Source organism: Ipomoea triloba, chromosome 1, assembly GCF_003576645.1.
Source record: "Ipomoea triloba cultivar NCNSP0323 chromosome 1, ASM357664v1".
NCBI lineage: Eukaryota > Viridiplantae > Streptophyta > Magnoliopsida > Solanales > Convolvulaceae > Ipomoea > Ipomoea triloba.
In genome coordinates, this window is record NC_044916.1 from 37958677 (window position 1) to 37976920 (window position 18244).

Below are 18244 nucleotides of genomic sequence, written 5' to 3' on the forward strand. Positions count from 1 at the left end.
AAAAAAATCAAGGTTAGTATTAGATTTTTAAGATTAAAACATAATTATATTTTGGTGTTGATTGTAAACTTATTCTTTTCATTTATTTTGTAGGAGAACTCCGAGTATAAAAAATTTCGTAATAAATCCATCGATCCTGCAATGGATGATTTGTGGTCTAAATTATTTGAAGATAGCTACGCAAATGGTGAAGGTTGTGTTGCACCCACTATGGATCCTCAATTAGTGCAACCTGTGGATATTGAGGATGAAAATATAGAAAGTGAAGAAGAGAATAGGACTAGGCAAAGATTTGAAGATTTGTTATATTCTCAAGATAACCAACATTCTTCCCAATTGCATGATTTTGAGGTAGATGAGTCTTCATTTTGGAATAATTTCATGAGTGAGGTGAACCATTGTGTTGGTAACCAATTGCGATATAGAGGGAGAAAAGGAATTCCTACTTTCAATGTCATGGCAGCGTGTGACTTTGATATGTGTTTCACTTTTATATCTGTTGGATGGGAAGGATCCGCACATGATACACGTGTATTTGTTCATGCAATTAGTACACCATCAATGAACTTTCCCAAGCCGCCACAAGGTATCATATTCGTATTACTTTAACTCTAATAAAAATCATATAATTTTATTCTTATAATTGTTTAGTGTTATATTTTTTTAGGAAGATATTATTTGGTAGATAAAGGATATCCAGATAAACAAGGATATTTGGTACCATATCCAAGAATAAGGTATCATCAATCTCAATTTGAACAAGAGCCGCCAACTAATGCTCAAGAAGCATTCAATCGTGCACATTCTTCTCTTCGAAGTTGTATTGAGAGGTCGTTTGGAGTATTGAAGAAGAGATGGAAGATACTTGCTAAAATGCCACAGTTTAGTGTGGAGACCCAAATTGATGTTATTATGGCCACATTTGCCTTACATAATTATATTCGGAAGAATTCACAAGATGACATGATGTTTAATGTGCTTGAGCAGCATCCAGATTACATACCGCCCGATAAACTTCAAGATTCAAGTAGTAATACCTCCACCAACGAAAGTTTAAGTCAGACCTCTACTGAGATGAAGGAGATTCGCAACAATATTGCTACTTCATTATGGGATGCTAGATCATAATTTGCTAATAGTTTTATTTTCAAACGTTAAATTTTAATATGTAAACAAACAAATTTAAATTTTATGAAGATGCCCTTTTTAGTCTTTTTACATTTATCAGCTTATCAAAAAGCTAATTTTACCAAACACTTTTAAGCATAACAGCTAGCTTAACAGCTCACCAGTTTCAGCTCCTAACTTATTGCTTTTCAGCATTCAGCTCCTTTTCAGCTTTCAGCTACCTTTTCAGCTAGGTTTGCCAAACATAGCCTATATAAAAGTAAAATCCTCCTATTTCATTTTTCCCGCCCAAACTTTTGTAGTCAATTAATTAAATATTTTATTGGCCAAATAATTAATAAAGTTTATTTGGTAAGAAAATGTAAAATGCAAATTAACTAATATATATTAATTGGTAATATTGTTTTTATATTCACGTATCAACACTATTAACAAAAGTAAAATTCTCCCCTTCATATTTTCGGCACAAGATAATATTATTAATTAATTGGTAAAAAAATTAATAAAATTTAATTGGTAACAAAATTTTATTTACCAAATTCTGTGAATAATTAAACCATTATAATTGTGGAAATAATTGAAACAAATTCTGCGTAATTTTATAAGAAAAAATAATTTATTAATTACTGTTTTTAATTACACCAATAATAATAAAAATAATTCGAATACTTATCTATACTAATATATCTAGACTACTATTAATAAAAATAAAAATATAAAATCATTATTTGTGAAATTTCCGCAAAAACAATAGAAAAGATAAAATAGAAAAGAAAAAGTGATATTACTAATTGATTTAAAATATAAAAGATCATAATCTATACTTCTATACTATATATAAAAGAAAAATTCTCATATTTTATTTTTCCAGCCCAAACTTTTGTAGTCAATTAATTAAATATTTTATTGATCAAATAATTAATAAAGCTTATTTGTTAACAAAATGTAAAATGGAAATTAACTAATATCTATTAATTGGTAATATCGTTGCTATATTCATGTATCAACACTATTAATTAAAGTAAAATCATTTATCGGAAAAGGAAAATGATATTACTAATTGACCGAAAATTATTTTAAAACTTTAATAAAAAATAATTATACTTTCATTTTGAACACTTTAAGTTATTTAAACTTTTAAAAAAAATTAATTAAACATGGGTTGTTAGATTTTTATAATAATCAAAATTAATTCATTCAAATATGGATTTGAATGAGGAAGATAAAAGTAAATGTAATTATAATTGCCTAATAATTATTATGGTAATTAAGCTAAACATTGGTTGTTGAATTTATTTTTATAATAATTAAAATTAAATTATTTCTCATTTTTCTCATATTTATTTTAGTAATAATATAATTACATAAGTCATATTACTTATATATCTTTTTAAGATAATTGTAGATAAACAAGTCATATATTATTCAATTAATTGAGTAATACTTTAGCACTAATCTTATAATCAAATAAATGTACACGTTCAATATTAGAATTTTTTATAATTTCGTATTTATTTTTATTATCTCAATATATAATAAAAAATGTATACGTGCATCGTACGGGTAATTGGACAATTATTTGTTCTAAGGCAAAAGGGTCAAATAGACCCATGTACTAACACTGATTGTTCATCCAACACCATGAACTAAAATATGGTCCATCTAAGTCATTATACTCTTAATTATTTTTCATCTAGCATTTTTAGCCCATTTCTAACAAGTAATCCATCTAATTTGTTGACATGGAAAAATAAAATAATAAAAAATGATGACATGTTATTTATATGAATGTTTTGGATGATTTTACCCTATTTCATTAATGAAGAAAATGATTTCTTGCAATGAAATAGAGTAGAAGTCAAAGTTGTTATATAATGTTTTAATTACAGTGTACTGCACGACTGTGTATGTATAGTGGGATATTCAAAGTTGTTCGGCAATGAAATTACATGAAAATCGATATATTAAAATTAAATATAATAACGTAAGATATTATATTGGGTAAATTTTATTATTTTTAAAAAAATAATTTAATTTTTATATATCAATTTTCATGGAATCTCATTGTCGAACGACGCTGAATACCCCGCTATACATATACAGTACATTCCGCTATACATACACAGTACACTATAGTTGAAAATTTATATAGCAACTCTGATTTTTGCCCTATTTCTTTCCAAGAAATCATCCAAAAATACAATATCTTAAGTTATTCAATTATCCAAAAATTCAAAAATATTAATTTATTTTTAAAATAAAATAAAATTTACCCAATAATTTAATTTTCATATATCGATTTCCATAAATCTCATTGCCGAACGATAATGAATACCCCGCTATACATACACTCATGTAGTTAAAACTTTATATAACAATTTTGATTTCTACCCTATTTCGTTGCAAGAAATTATTATTTTTTCATTAATTAAATATGGTAGAAATCATCCAAAACATCCATATAAATAACATGTCATCATTTTTTCTAATTTTATTTTTCCATGTCATCAAATTAGATGTGCTACTTGTTAGAAATAGGCTAAAAATGCTTGATGAAAAATAATTAGGAGTATAATGACCTAGATGAACCATATTTTAGTTCATGGTGCTAGATGAACAATCAATGATAGTACATGGGCCTATTTGACCCTTTTGCCTTTGTTCTAATTCAAGCAAGGAAAACATCATAAAACATAATCGATCCAACTAATTTCAACAATTGCGCTATATAATATTCGATGTTATAATTTATATAATTGTATATGTATCCAAATATTCTTAAAATATTATAACGAATTCATTCCGTGCAACGCACGGGCGAAAATACTCGTAATAATAATAATAATATAATAATAATAATCCATAACTCTTAATATAAGTTTGTAACTAAATTTTCCTATTAAATCTGTTTATAAAGATAATTATAAATATAGAATTGAGAAATTCCTATGATATTTTATTTAATTAATATTATTCCTAATATATTTTATCTAAAAGGCTTCCTTCCTTTTTTATAACATTGTTCCATATGTTAATCCGTTTAATATGCTAATCTATATAGGTAATTACCATATACTATTTACCATCTAAATAATCCGTGGTAATTACACTATATTTAACATCTAAATTTATTATGGTCATTAAACATAGAGATTTCATTCTTACGATAATTTTATATATTTTTACTTCAAATAATGTCAATTACCCGTGCATTTCATTTGATTACTTTTGAATAAAATCTTAAAAATTATGACAACTAATGAATTAATATTGTTGTTCGTAATATAAATTTTATCAAATCAGTTAACGAAATTGATAATACACATATTACATCCATAATTAGAGGAGATTAACAAAATTATGATAATTATTTCAATTCACGTATTATTATGCTAATTCACATATTATTACGTCAATACAATTATGTAAATTATTTCAATTCACAGATTATTACACATATAAAATTATGCTAATGGTTACTTTGGAATAAAATCTTAATAATTATGGTCATAATTAGTTCAAACATTATACTTTTATTAAACGGTTTTTTATACTTGCCGTAATTTTATCTAATCAATTAAAGAAATTAATGATACACATATTACGGACATAATTAAAGAAAATTAAACATACACATATATATTACGGATAAAATTAAAGAAAATTAAACATACACATATTACGTCCACAATTAAACGAAATTAAAATATACATTATTTTTTAATTATAATATATACTCCTTAATTACCATACTTATTCATAATACATGGACATCATAATTAGCATAATATTAATCTATACTATATATAAAAACATAAGAATTGAATAGTAAAGGCATATTTTAAATTTTAAACAATAGTAAAGGTAAATTAAAAATAGAATGAAAATATTTCAATAATAATATTCTACATCATTAATTAAAAATAGAACAGAAATTAGGTAAAAATACCAGTGGATCTATTATTCTAAAAAAAATGGACTAAAAATGAATCTGATGTTACTAATTGATTGAATATATAAAAGGAAATGAATATTAATAATTGACTGTAAATAAAAAAAATATCCATAATTAACTAAAATGAAAAAGGAAATGGTCATATCATTGCAATTTAATTAAAAAAGGAAAACATTCTACATCATAAATAATAAAGGCTTATTTTAAACAATATTAAAGATAAATTAAAAAAGGAACGGAAATTAAAAATGAAACGAAAATATTTCAATAATAATATTCTACATCATCAATTAAAAATGGAACGAAAATTAGGTAAATATTACTCCGTAATTCTTTTCATTTTTCCTAGATAAGGCTGCCTGATATTAATTTACACATAACAATTGGCACTAATAATTAAAAAAAAATTAAAAAAATAGAAGAACTGCCGGAGACGTCTGTTTTTTTTTTAAAATTTTATTATTTAATTATTTTAATTAAAATTATTTAAAAAGTTTATTTTAAAATTAGTAACCACCATGTCATCACAATTGTAGGTAAACAGGTCAATTTGGACTTCTTTTTTTTTTTTTTGAAAACATGTCAATTTGTACTTAATTGCATGAGTTTATATAGTTCAGGAATCCAATTGCATTCTTTTTGAGTTCAATGGCCTAATTGCAGTTTTGTGTGTAGTTTAGTGGTTTATTTGACCATTATTCCGAAAAAAATGATATTACTAATTGATTTAAAATATAAAAAGATCGTAATCTATATTCTGTACTATATATAAAAGTAAACTCCTCCTATTTCATTCCCCGCCTAAACTTTTGTAGTCAATTAATGAAATATTTTATTGGTCAAATAATTAATAAAGCTTATTTGTTAAGAAAATGTAAAATAGAAATTAACTAATATCTATAAATTGATAATATGTATACTCACGTATCAACACTATTAATAAAAGTAAAATCATTTATCGGGAAAAGAAAAGGATATTACTAATTGACTGAAAATTATTTAAAAACTTTAATAGTTAATTATACTTTCCTTTTGAAAACTCTAAGTTATTTAAACTTTAAAAAAATTAATTGAACATGGGTTGTTAGATTTTTATAATAATCAAAATTAATTCATTCAAATATGGAGGAGGAAGATAAAACTAAATGCAATATGGAGAAAATGAATATACTTAAAGTATAAAATTATAATTACACATATATTAGTGTAATTGACTAATAATAATTGCCTAATAATTATTATGATAATTAAGTTAAGCATTGGTCGTTGAATTTATTTTTATAATAATTACAATTAATTTATTTCTCATTTTCTCATATTTATTTTAGTAATAATATAATTATATAAGTCATAATATAATTATATAAGTCATATTACTTATAGATCTTTTTAAGATAATTTTAGACAAACAAGTCATATATTATTCAATTAATTGAGTAATATTTTTGTACTAATCTTATAATCAAATAAATGTACACGTTCAATATTAGAATTTTTTATAATTTCATCTTTATTTTTATTATCTCAATATATAATAAAAAAAATTTATCCACGCTCGGGTAATTGGACAATTATTTGTTCTAATTCAAAGGAAAACATCAGAAAACATAATCGATCTAATCAATTTCATCAATTGCGCTATATAATATTCGATGTTATAATATATATAATTGTATATTGATCCAAATATTCTTTAAATATTATAACAAATCCATTACGTGCAACGCACGGGCGAAAATACTAGTACAATAAATAATGATTTTAATACATAATTCAGTTTTTTTTTTTAAATTTTATTTTTAAGGGAGAAAGAGAGATTCGGAAGGGAAACGGTTTTATGTGATCCAAGTTAGACACAAATCAATCAAAAGGGCAGGCCACCCCACCTTTTAGAGTGACCCAACTTCGGCTTGAGGCCCTATATCGTTTAGCCGATCTTGAATTGCTACCATTTCTATCTTCTCCAGTGTTTTGACGGAAACAAATTTCTTCCACCTACCACTATGCTGGGATATGGGGATGGGGATGACTGATGAGAGATGATCGATCGGTAAGTCATTTTCTTAAGAATTTTCATTTCACTGTTTCTTTTTATTTACGAGATGAATCCAAATGCGTATGGATTTTTCCCCGAAGAAGTAGTTCTCCGGATTCTTGCGCGGTTGCCCGTAAAGTCACTCCTCAGAACGAAATGCGTTTGCAAACTCTGGCATAAATTAATATGTGAGAAGTACTTCACTCGTATCTACAATGAAGTATCTGTAAAAAATCCCATGGTTCTGTTTGAGGCCAATGGGTCTTCTTCAGAATCAAAATCAAAATCAAGCTTAATCTGCGTTGATAGTTTGAGGGGTGTTTCTGAAATTTCTCTGGATTTTATAAAAGATAGAGTCAAAGTTAGGGCTTCTTGTAATGGGCTATTGTGTTGTTCCAGCATACCCAATAAAGGGGTTTACTATGTTTGCAACCCTATGACTAGAGAGTACAAGTGCTTACCTAGAAGCAGAGAAAGGCATATGACTAGGTTTTATCCCGATGGTGAGGCAACTCTTGTTGGGTTGGCATGTAATTTGTTAACACAACAGTATAATGTTGTGTTGGCTGGGAATCATAGGGCATTTGCGCACAGGTCTGAGAATACTTTCATATGTTTGATTTATGATTCAGCATCTAGTAGTTGGAAGAAATTTGTCTCAGTTCAAGATTATCATTTTACGCATATGAATAAGAATCAGGTTGTGTTTGTAAATGGGGCATTGCACTGGTTAACAGAAACTACTTCTTGTTTGGTTGTGCTTGACTTGAAGACTGCTGCGATGTGGAAGAAAATTCAGTTGCCCAATGAAGTAAGTTGTAGGGTTGGAAATCGGAATTATTTGTTGGAATTGGATGGGTGCTTGTCTGTTATTCAGATTTCAGAGGCTTGGATGGTTGTTTGGGTGATGAAAAATTATGAAACAGAAGAGTGGCATATGGTGGATAGAGTGAGTCTTCGCTGCATTCGAGGGATGGTACCGTGTGTGTTTCCAATAAGCCAGACTAAGAAGTATATTTTCCTTGCTACGCACAAACAGATTCTGGTGTATCAAAGGAATACCAAAGAGTGGAAGGAGATGTATTCCGTAAAGAACACCTCAAATATGCCACTATGGTTCTATGCACATTCATTCCGGAACACACTTTTTTCATGTCATTGATTGATACGTTGGAGGTTTGTCAATCTTTCTCGTAAGGTGTGCTCTATTTTGATAAAGCTCTTTCTATTTTTCTTTCGTTGTCATTTGTATGGGAGTATTACCAATTTGCTTATATAATGTGTGGTGGGGGTGTTAGTTATTTACATATTAATAATGAAGGTTTTATCATTTTAGCATTCATCATATATTTTAAGAGTTATTTTACATTAATAATAGTGCAAGATTTTATCATTGTAGCATTCAACATTCAACATATAATTCAAACTGATAATTTAAGAAATAACCCTTTAAGTTTTTCTCAAAACTTGTATTGATCAATGTTTGAATGATACAAAATAAGCCCTATTGAGGGGTATTTTTACCCATTCTTGGCATTCCATGGTGGAGATTACTTGATCTTATGACTAGAATATTCTATAGATCTCTATGGCAAAGTCTATCTAGAACTCCCTCCATACAAACCTAAGGGTCCTATAAGGTTATAGAATATTCTATCGATCTCTACTTCTCTTCGAAATATTCTACAAACTATGAGAACCATGTACTAGTGCGGGAAATGTCTAGAACGATGTAGCTAACCTCGGAAATGTGTAGTAAAGTGGCTCCGACGCCATACATGGCTCATAATCACTTTTAACAAATTGATACTCGTACTCTAAATATTATATTGGCATTAATAAAGAACTTTTTTGAGGGTGTGCAACCTCGTCTTGTGATTTTAGTTGTGTCTTGTGATCTTAGTTGATAAAGGATTACAAAGAAATAAACCAATTTAAGTTGCTCTGTAGAGGGGTATTTATACTCATCCAAACATTGTGTAGAAATGCATAAATGATTGTGACGATATAGCTAACCTCCAAAATGTGTAATAAAGAAACTCCGACGCTAACCTCCAAAATGTGTAATAAAGAAACTCCGACGCGACATCAAGTTTTAATGTTTGTATTAATTTGTGTGTTTCATTTGAACGTAGTAAAGGTAAGGGTAGCACAAAAGAAAAATACAAGTGATATGTGGATGTTAATGAGAAGTAAGAGTAACAATGGTTCTATTTCGATTCTAATTTGACAATTCTCAGAAAAATTGCGAATCGGCGGTTCCGAAATAGAGCTTCATCGACTGTCAGAACATGTGAGCCACTTAGGTGGCGAAGAAGCCCTCGTTTTGCAGCAATAAAATCTCTATTAATATTTTTTTTTTTTGAGTACTACTGACTCTGTTACTCCACTAAAGCTCAAACCCACTCCCATTATCCATGTGAGAGTGTTAACCGAAACACCGGGTGTCACTAGACCACAAGGTCATTGGCAATAATTTTATTTAATTGCTTTTGGTTGTAAGTTGTAACTAGCTTAGCTTGATATATGTTGTAATTGGTCTCTTACGTTGGTTCACTCTGAATCTCAATTAGTAGCCGCGCACTACTCTTACTCCTAGTAGTAACTGCTATGAAATCACCCTTCCAGCTTCACGGCAATCATGATCCATATAGTTGTATGAACCATACTATCAAACCCAGTGGGTAACTCAAGTGGCAAGTGAGCTCTCTTGAACCCGGGTTCGATTCCCAGAAGTGACGATTCCTGTTACACGCACGGAGAGAAAGATCTTGTTAATTTACCAAAAAAAAATGAAAAATACTATCAAATAATATACATTTAATATAAAAATAATATTTTTTAATATATTAAAAATGAACATTGTATTCAGGGAACGTACATTATTTGTGTACTAAATGTACATTATATTATATAATGTATATTCAATATAAAAATAATATACATTTAATAAATTAAAAATGTATTTTTTGCTATGGTCCATGCAACACTATGTGGACCATGGTCCACACAATAATTTACCACTTCCCAGGGTTTACAAGCATGCATCCCCTTCTGAATTTGTAAGCTGCCATACAAAATATAATTCATGATCGGATCATAAACACACAAAATTAAAATTGAGATCCAACAAGATGTACCCCCGCCCCACTATTTATTAACCAAACTAGTATTATTTTCCCTCACAGAGTCACAGACCTAAGAGCTTAGTTACTGTATGCACATACATACGTTGCATCCAGTGCAATTGGGTCTGCGTCTGTCTATTAGCCATCCTATAATTCAGCAGCTTACGTTATATATATATATATATATATATAATACATTTTATGTTTCCCAAATGCCTGCAACTTAATTGCTACTCTACAACGCTCTGGACTGGACTGGACTGTATTCCCCGAGCCATTTAGACACCAATCTGAGATCTAAGACCAAAGCGAGAACACTTTCTTCTCCCATTAAATGTCAACCCACAAACACAATTTTCCAGTAGTTCGTAATCCTCATTCCAAACCAACAAGGATGCCATGTCTGGATTCTTCAAAAGCATCTTTGATGTCAAGTACCCAGCAACAGTCCATGTCTGATTCAATCGAGCTTGTTTGCCTACAAATCTTCCATACCTTGTATCATAATACTCGGGCCACTGATCCACTGGAAGCCTCTCTTCAGCCACAGCTACTGCTTTCATTGCTAGTTCTGGTTTTCCCATCTTAATGCAAGCAAGGGTAAACTGAAACATGTAATACAGTACCAGAATAAACGAATATTAGATCATATGAGGCTTACTCTCATTGCAGTTAATTTTATACTCCATACCAGATGTTATCTATCCAAGATGACAACCATATATATATATATATATATATATATCAGATATTGCTGATTAATTTCCTATTTTATTCAAAAGCTACAGAGTATTTCAAATTAATAGTAATACCTGCCAAAGAAGGGTTGGCCAGGAACCTCCATTGTGATATGACCATGGGCTGCAATAAAATGATAAGATACATAAGCACACTCAATAATCTAGACACATAAATATAAGGCTGAAGAAGAAAGGAAGAAGTTAGAGTCTCACGTATTCTTAGGGTCACTTCCAGTTATTATTCGCCAGTCTTCACCCTCCAAAGCTGGATAACATATCTTGAGAGGCATTTGTGCAATGAGATCATCCCATTTACCTTCAATAAAATTCAGAATAGACTCGTTCTGTTCATGGGTGCCCAATGCAGAAATGATAGCCCACAGATTTCCAAGTGTGAAAAACCGAAAATCCATGTGAGCAGGCTGTAGGTTGCCAACAAGATATCCACCAGTTTCTGGAATCCAGTTTACAATCCACGGTGGAATCTGATCTGGATAGATGTTGAATTTGTTGATAGCATCCATAGAATATTCTTCTGTCTTGTAACGATATATTTCATTAATTTTCTTCATATCCACCCAGTAGTATTCTCTTATATGGAATGATAGTGAACTCAGCCGATTATTGATGGCTGCAACCAGACTTTTGGTTGAGTCATTCACAATTAGCATCTCACGAGTGCAGCGCAAAGCAGAGTAAAATAAGGCCTGCAGAATATGGCATATATAGTGAGTGATGCAAAATGCGTGAGAAGCCAATTGGAGCAGATTACTGAGAAATCTTCAAAGTAGTTAAAGCATGTAAATAAAGCAAGGGAACAAAGAACTAGTCTCTTCCACCCTGTTGAAAATGGCCAAGAAGGTCAGGTTCAAATAATAAATGGCAACACTCCCGATCACAATCTATCAATCAAATTTCACATGTATTACATATGCGGCTAGCTTCCTCCATGTTATAGAAATTATCAATGTCAGTCACACATGTATGGTGAAGCAGCTTACAAAAAATCTCTTCAAGTAGAGTCCACTTACCTGAATTTCAAGTGGATGGCCATGAATTCCCATCCTTCTATCAATCATGCAGGAACCATCAGTGACCAAGAGTGTAGGAAACATGTCAAAACCATCACGTAAGCAGAGATTAAGTATCAATCTAATGCCTGTCTGCACATCCACCCTCTCTTGCAGTGTATAATCACCTGTAATCTTTACATAAGCTCTTAATAAAATAATCCACCACAACCCTGTTCAATTCATGCAAAATACAACAGAAGATGAATTAACATTACAAAAATATAAATGAAGTTGAATAATTGCAAACTACAAAAGAAACAAAATGATACTCTGTATTACAGACAAGAAGCTGAGAAGGTGGAAATAAAAATAATGACACATGATGTGAAATTGGTGCCTCACCAGAATCAACAGGTGCAACTCGCCCAATAGCAGATTCACCAAAATCTGGGTCCAGAACATCCTCAAATTCACCATTTCTTCCATCAAGTGGCATGGTTCTCACTTTAAAACTTGCAGGCATCAACCCTTGTCCAGGGCTATAGCAGTCCACAGTTTTTTCCCAACTCTACAAAGCAAAAGGAAAATATTCAAATTAAGATGTTCTCAAATGCAAATGACAGCAGAAGAATTAACCATTATCTTAACATAGATAAAGCAATGTTCAAGTCCTTTACTGTTCAGATTGACTCATGGTGAGAGAGACTAAAATGTTCAATATCTGAGCTTGAGGAAGAATAACTATGGAAAAAAGGAAAACTATTTTTTCTTAGCATAAAAACCCAAACCTGAGCTCAAAAAATTTCCACATTGCAATCTAATTAATTTCTTATAATCAGTCATAACTTAGTAGGCACTTGCAAGAAATGAAGTTTACCACCAACTAATAAATTGAGTGTCTGAAAGACAGGTAGCAATTTTTCCATTCCATACCTACTGTACTATGAAAATTGAAAATGAACCTACTAAGTGAAGTATCAAATTGTTACAGTAAATTATTTGATTTACTCATTTACTTCTGTATCTTTCAAGAGAAAAAAAACAGGTGCCATATTGGTGAAAGAAACAAAAAGTGATCAAGTATAGAATAAACTGAAAAATACAATTGTTACCTGCAGCTGAAGAGTATGGAGCAGAAAATTTTTGACAATCTCCCCTTCTCCATTAAGCAAGAATGCAAGAGCTGACGGGATGAAATCACGAATAAAAACTTGGTCATAGTTCAGCGGCAGCTTGTCAGCTGGATCATTTGCCGCAACTGTCCCCACAGGATATCCACAATAGTTTACAACTGCTCCCTGGAGCAGCTTCCATGCTTCCTTTTCTACCTCAGACACCTCTCTCTCAGGGGTCAATTTTGAAATACTTGACCCATTTAAATCATTTTTATTTACAGTTGAATCATCAGTTATCTCTACCCTACCCCCATCTTTCTGTTCATATGTCTCTACAACATCTTCCTGGGCTTCTGTTCTCTCAATCACCAAAGGCTTTACATTCATACCCCCTTGAATATAGAACTTCTTGAAGCTCTTGTCATTAACTTGAGCTTCAGTGGAAGTTGAATGGCTCTTCATATCAGAAGCTACTTTAGGAACAACAAATGCAAGCCTATTCTTACTCCTACCAAGCCAATTACAAAAAGAATCCCTGTGCTGATCCCCATTCGAATCGGATCCACAAAAAGCACACCGATTCGAATTGATTACTCTTGTAAGTGTGACAACCCTGTGCCTATGGCGGTACCTACCACCGCCCATTCTATGTACATCCTTTATCTTTTGCTGTGATTTCGACAAATTATCCATAACCTGGAGATTGCATCTCCCGAATGGGTACCAAAAAATTGAATGATTATAGCTACCTAATATCCTAGAACAGGGTTTCATAGTTGAAATCCCGATACAACTCCTGGAAACCATTTCTTAATATACTGATAGGGAATAACTGCTAATCAAAGATCAAATCTTAATGGTAAACTATTATATAAGTATTGTATATAATTGAAGGGATATCTGTTAATTTTGAAAAATAAATTAACAGATATTTAAAATGAAAATTTATACACAGACAGAGAAAAGCAAATATGTATCGTATCTAAAAATAAAAGGTAAGCTTACTGTTGAAATGAGAGAGAAGTGCGTCTGAAGCAGAAAGAGATGCGTAAGCGGAAGCTCGGGACGGCGGTTGGGCGAAGATATATATAGAGAGAGAGAAGAAGAAGAAGAAACAATCTTTGGATCAAAATATCAAATGAAGCTTCCCAGAAAGAAGGACAAAACAACAGATCTGTGTTGGATGGACCTGTATTCCCAATAATGTCCCTGCACGTGCCACTAAATTTAAAAAGAAGCAGGTTGGTGAAGGATTGGTGACAACTTAGAAGGGGCGTTGTAGTAAATTTGGATTGAAAGTTGAAATAGATCATAATGGTCAGTGTTATAAAATGTGCGGATAATTTGTGAATCCATTTGGATAAGCTGACAAAAATATACATCCTAATGGAAAAACTCTATTGGGTTATCTGTCAAAAAGACATGTCAGTGGGACTTGCGTGTCTGAGAATAAAAAAAAGAAAAAGAAAAATAAAGTTCAAATTAACCACTGAACGTAATGACCACTGAACGAAAACAATGTGTAATTAGGCCACTGAACATTTCAAATGCATGTAATTTCACCTTATGTATATACAAAGATTGTTTATTAATTGGTAGGTCAATCACCTGTAAACTAAAAATAAAAAATTTTTAAAAAAAAAAAAAAAAGAACCTTTCTTTAATGTATAAGTGGTATTTGTAGGGGGTGCAAGCATTTTCCAATCTATAATATTACGTAATATTTATGTATATACATTTTGTGATCAAAGAACTTATGAATACTCCGTATCATTTTAGGAAAAAAAAAATTAAGGTTACTTTTATTAGGATGAATAAAAATGATATCTTGGACCTTTTGGATGTTGTTGCATATCCAATTCTGTTTTCTTCTATAAATATGCCCACGTAACAATTCAAGAACTTCGTAGAGGACAAGGTCAGCCCAAATGGTACGTCTCATCTTCGTTACATTTTCTCTTCAGAGTTCAGATGGTGTTGCCCATGAAAAGATCCAACAAATTAAACTTAGGTACTCTCTTTTTTTTCCCATTGTTCACTCTTCCCCGTCGGTGTGGAAATATAAATACAAAGGAGACCCGATCCAAAGGGAATGAATGAAAGATCCAGATTAAGATACAAATTTGAACAATATTTTCACTATAGCACGCAGGGTTATCCAAAGTTTTACATAGGTTACCTGCCACAAGATTTCTGCAAAAACCAATGCCACAAAAACAATTTATAAATCGTCGATTGAATCGATTGGATCTTCGGCCGGAGGAATTTCGCTTATATCAAATGAATCTTCCGCCTGGGGAATTTCGCTCAAATCCAATCCCTCTGCCGGCAAATCAGAGCTCAGTGGGCCTAAAATCCCATCAGAGCTGAGAGTCAATCCACTCTGCAAGGTTACAATAGAATCATTCCGTTAGACCACAAGCATTAATTAACTACATACCACCCAAGTCTTGTTTTCACTAACTCCACTGTCCAGAAGAATCAAGATACTCTCAACACTACCTCGGGTTGGAATCTCAGCATATCTGCACGAGCCATTGCTTCAGCTTGAGCAATTCTTTGCCTGAATGTTTGTGCCATCTCCTCGGCCTGCACGAACAAATCACAAGCTTTTAGTTACTATTTCTCCACAAATCTCTCAAGGCAAAAATTCAAGCATACAAGGAAAGGGCCTTGAAAATACAACTCAATTCGAGAACAGGAGATGCTGAAAAACATTTTGAACAACTTACTTTCTCAAACACAAGTGTAGGATTGCGAATCATGTCACCAGGTGTAGGTTCCAGCTTCTTTGTAGAAAGACTCACACGGCCCCTCTCACGGTCATGGCTCAAGATCATGACCTGAAACAAAATTTACCAAACTATTGTAATATCTCTTCGGAGTTACATATGATTGATTAGCCGCAAACTAGGCAGCAAGCAAAGCTATGCAAACCTTTAAGGTGTCACCCGGCTGAAGGACTGTTTCAATATCTGAGACCCGATCATGACTGATCTGGCTAACATGGAGGAGACCATTAATCCCTCCTATATCAATGAAGGCACCATATGGCTTCAAACTCTGAACAGTTCCCAGTACAACTGATCCAATTCCCAACTGTGCCTGACTATCAGCCATGGCCTTGCGGTTACTGAGGACAAGTCTAGACTGCTCTTCATCAACCTCCACAAACTTGAGAGGAAGCTCCTTATCCAAAAGCTCCTCTGCAGTTGATTTCTGATGCATTATATAAAGTTACTAGTGACTTCCAAAATTAAAGTTCAAGTTGCATAGCAAATGAAGGAAAGGTAAAGCATAATAGAAACTTGTTAGATTAGGAAGTCCGAACAAAGCTACCACAGTTATGAAAAATATAAAAGTTTATGACAGAATATGTAACTAACAGTTGAGATCTGTGAGAATGGAACAAATCCACGAAGGCCCTCAACCAATGCCACAACTCCACCTTTATTAGCACCAATTACCTACAAACTCAACAAATGAAACATGACTTGCACCAGTTGCCAGAAAGTAAAAGTGCAACAAAAATAGTCCGCTAATTAGAGATCAACAGAACAACAGTCAGCATAATGTTGTCAGAAAAGCATTGAATAAAAATCAGAATGCATGATGTGGTGGATACTTTTATTGACTTGTCATGGATGTGGAGAGGGATATATATTTCCTCATCGTATTGAAACAAGGTAATGGAAACTGAATTCAGATATAGCCTCTGTTAGGTAAATCATACCTTCCCTTTGACAACAACATCTTCAGCTTGAAGCTGCCTGCATCGTTCCCAGGCAAGGTCATATTGGATGGAACGCAAACTCAATATCAAACTATCATCAGCTTCATTTTCACCAATAACTACAAATTCCTCTCGTAAACCAGGAACTATGCCAGCCTCTTCTACATTCTTGATATTGTGAATAGATGCCTCTCTAAGTGGCAAGAATGCAGATGATTTGGCAGTGATGTCAACTAGAGCTCCATATGCATCTATACTAAACACTGTACCTTTTACCTACCAAGACAAATAGAAACAAATCAACTGGCTCAATCTTGGTTATGTTCAGAAAATCTGAACTCTGGTGTTTTATGAAGTATGCATTGTGTAAAAATATTGTTCTCCATTTCAACTTCACGACCCATTCATTATAACTATTAGGTTCCATATCTGGCAAAACTCAATTCAAAACAATCATCAAATATAAGAAATTAGACGTTAAAAGTCGGTATCCATTTCACAGCGAGATTAACACCCACTGCTAATTCAATTTTTTTAATACTGGCACCCAAAAATCACAGAAATTACCAAATTTCAGCTTCAGTTCTCGAAGAAAAGTTACAAAAGGGCACAGTGGTATATTAAGGATTAAGAGCTGACCTTGGTACCGATTTCGGAATCGAAGTCGTACTTATCGAGAGCAGCGTGGAAGTCTTCTAGAGTGAAAGAGACACCTTCCATAGGTGCAGTGCGGCACCGCTCGTATGCTTCTTCAAACATCTCTTTAAGCTTCTGTCTCTCTCTTGTCTGCGCATTGCCTACCACGGCCGCTGCTTGGCAGACTACTCTCAGCTGCTTTTTGTAAGAATAGCTTTGAATAATCTTCTTAGAGGAGCCACCGATTCTTGTTGTCGGGATTGGCGGGCATTTTATCACACCCAGTTGCTGAGTGAATGACGCCATTTGAGTTCACTTTCTTCTTCCACTGTAGCTTCGGGTGGGTGAGGAGGAAGAAATTTCTTTCGTTAGATAAGATGTGGTGGTGGAGGAAGAGTTATGAATTGGAGATAACAGTTGGGCTGCTGTTTGTGTTTGTGATACAATTATCGGGCTCGACGTGCACGACTATTGGGCTTCTTTCTTTTTTTTTTTTTTTTTTTTTTTTTTTTTTTAAGTCTGAACAAGAAAATGACATTTGAAAAATGTTGTTTTTTAAATGTTTGGTTTTGTTATGGAAATCTGTTTTTGTGTGTTTGATTCATTTTCTAAAAAATGAGTATAATTGTATAATAATAAATAAATAAATTTGTTTTAAAAAATGACACATGTCAACACCATAAAGATTTAACATGCTACGTCAAATTGGACTTAATTAAACAATTTTATCGGTTTAATGGACTTAGAATTGAGTTTTCTTT

General features: G+C 32.0%; 3 protein-coding genes across 3 annotated transcripts; 1 reads left to right on the forward strand and 2 right to left on the reverse strand.

Moving 5' to 3' along the window:
- Nucleotides 1-6943: 6943 nt before the first annotated feature.
- Nucleotides 6944-8465, forward strand: LOC116016239 (F-box protein At5g49610). Its single transcript, XM_031256400.1, has one exon. It carries the CDS (start codon nt 7186-7188, stop codon nt 8278-8280), a length of 1095 nt encoding a protein of 364 aa, XP_031112260.1. The 5' UTR covers nt 6944-7185; the 3' UTR covers nt 8281-8465.
- A 1618-nt stretch (nt 8466-10083) lies between these two features.
- On the reverse strand, nt 10084-13921 carry LOC116016137 (alkaline/neutral invertase A, mitochondrial-like). Its single transcript, XM_031256302.1, has 6 exons — nt 13112-13921; nt 12402-12567; nt 12018-12229; nt 11200-11693; nt 11059-11107; nt 10084-10851 (listed from the first exon to the last, which is right to left on the reverse strand). Exons 1-6 carry the CDS (start codon nt 13919-13921, stop codon nt 10525-10527), a joined length of 2058 nt encoding a protein of 685 aa, XP_031112162.1. The 3' UTR covers nt 10084-10524.
- Nucleotides 13922-15115: 1194 nt separating this feature from the next.
- Nucleotides 15116-17870, reverse strand: LOC116016219 (30S ribosomal protein S1, chloroplastic-like). The gene is made up of 7 exons (XM_031256381.1): nt 17487-17870; nt 16848-17123; nt 16501-16581; nt 16052-16333; nt 15847-15957; nt 15617-15703; nt 15116-15497 (listed from the first exon to the last, which is right to left on the reverse strand). The coding sequence occupies exons 1-7, from the start codon at nt 17787-17789 to the stop codon at nt 15336-15338; spliced, it is 1302 nt and encodes a 433-aa protein (XP_031112241.1). The 5' UTR covers nt 17790-17870; the 3' UTR covers nt 15116-15335.
- Between the last annotated feature and the right edge of the window lie 374 nt (nt 17871-18244).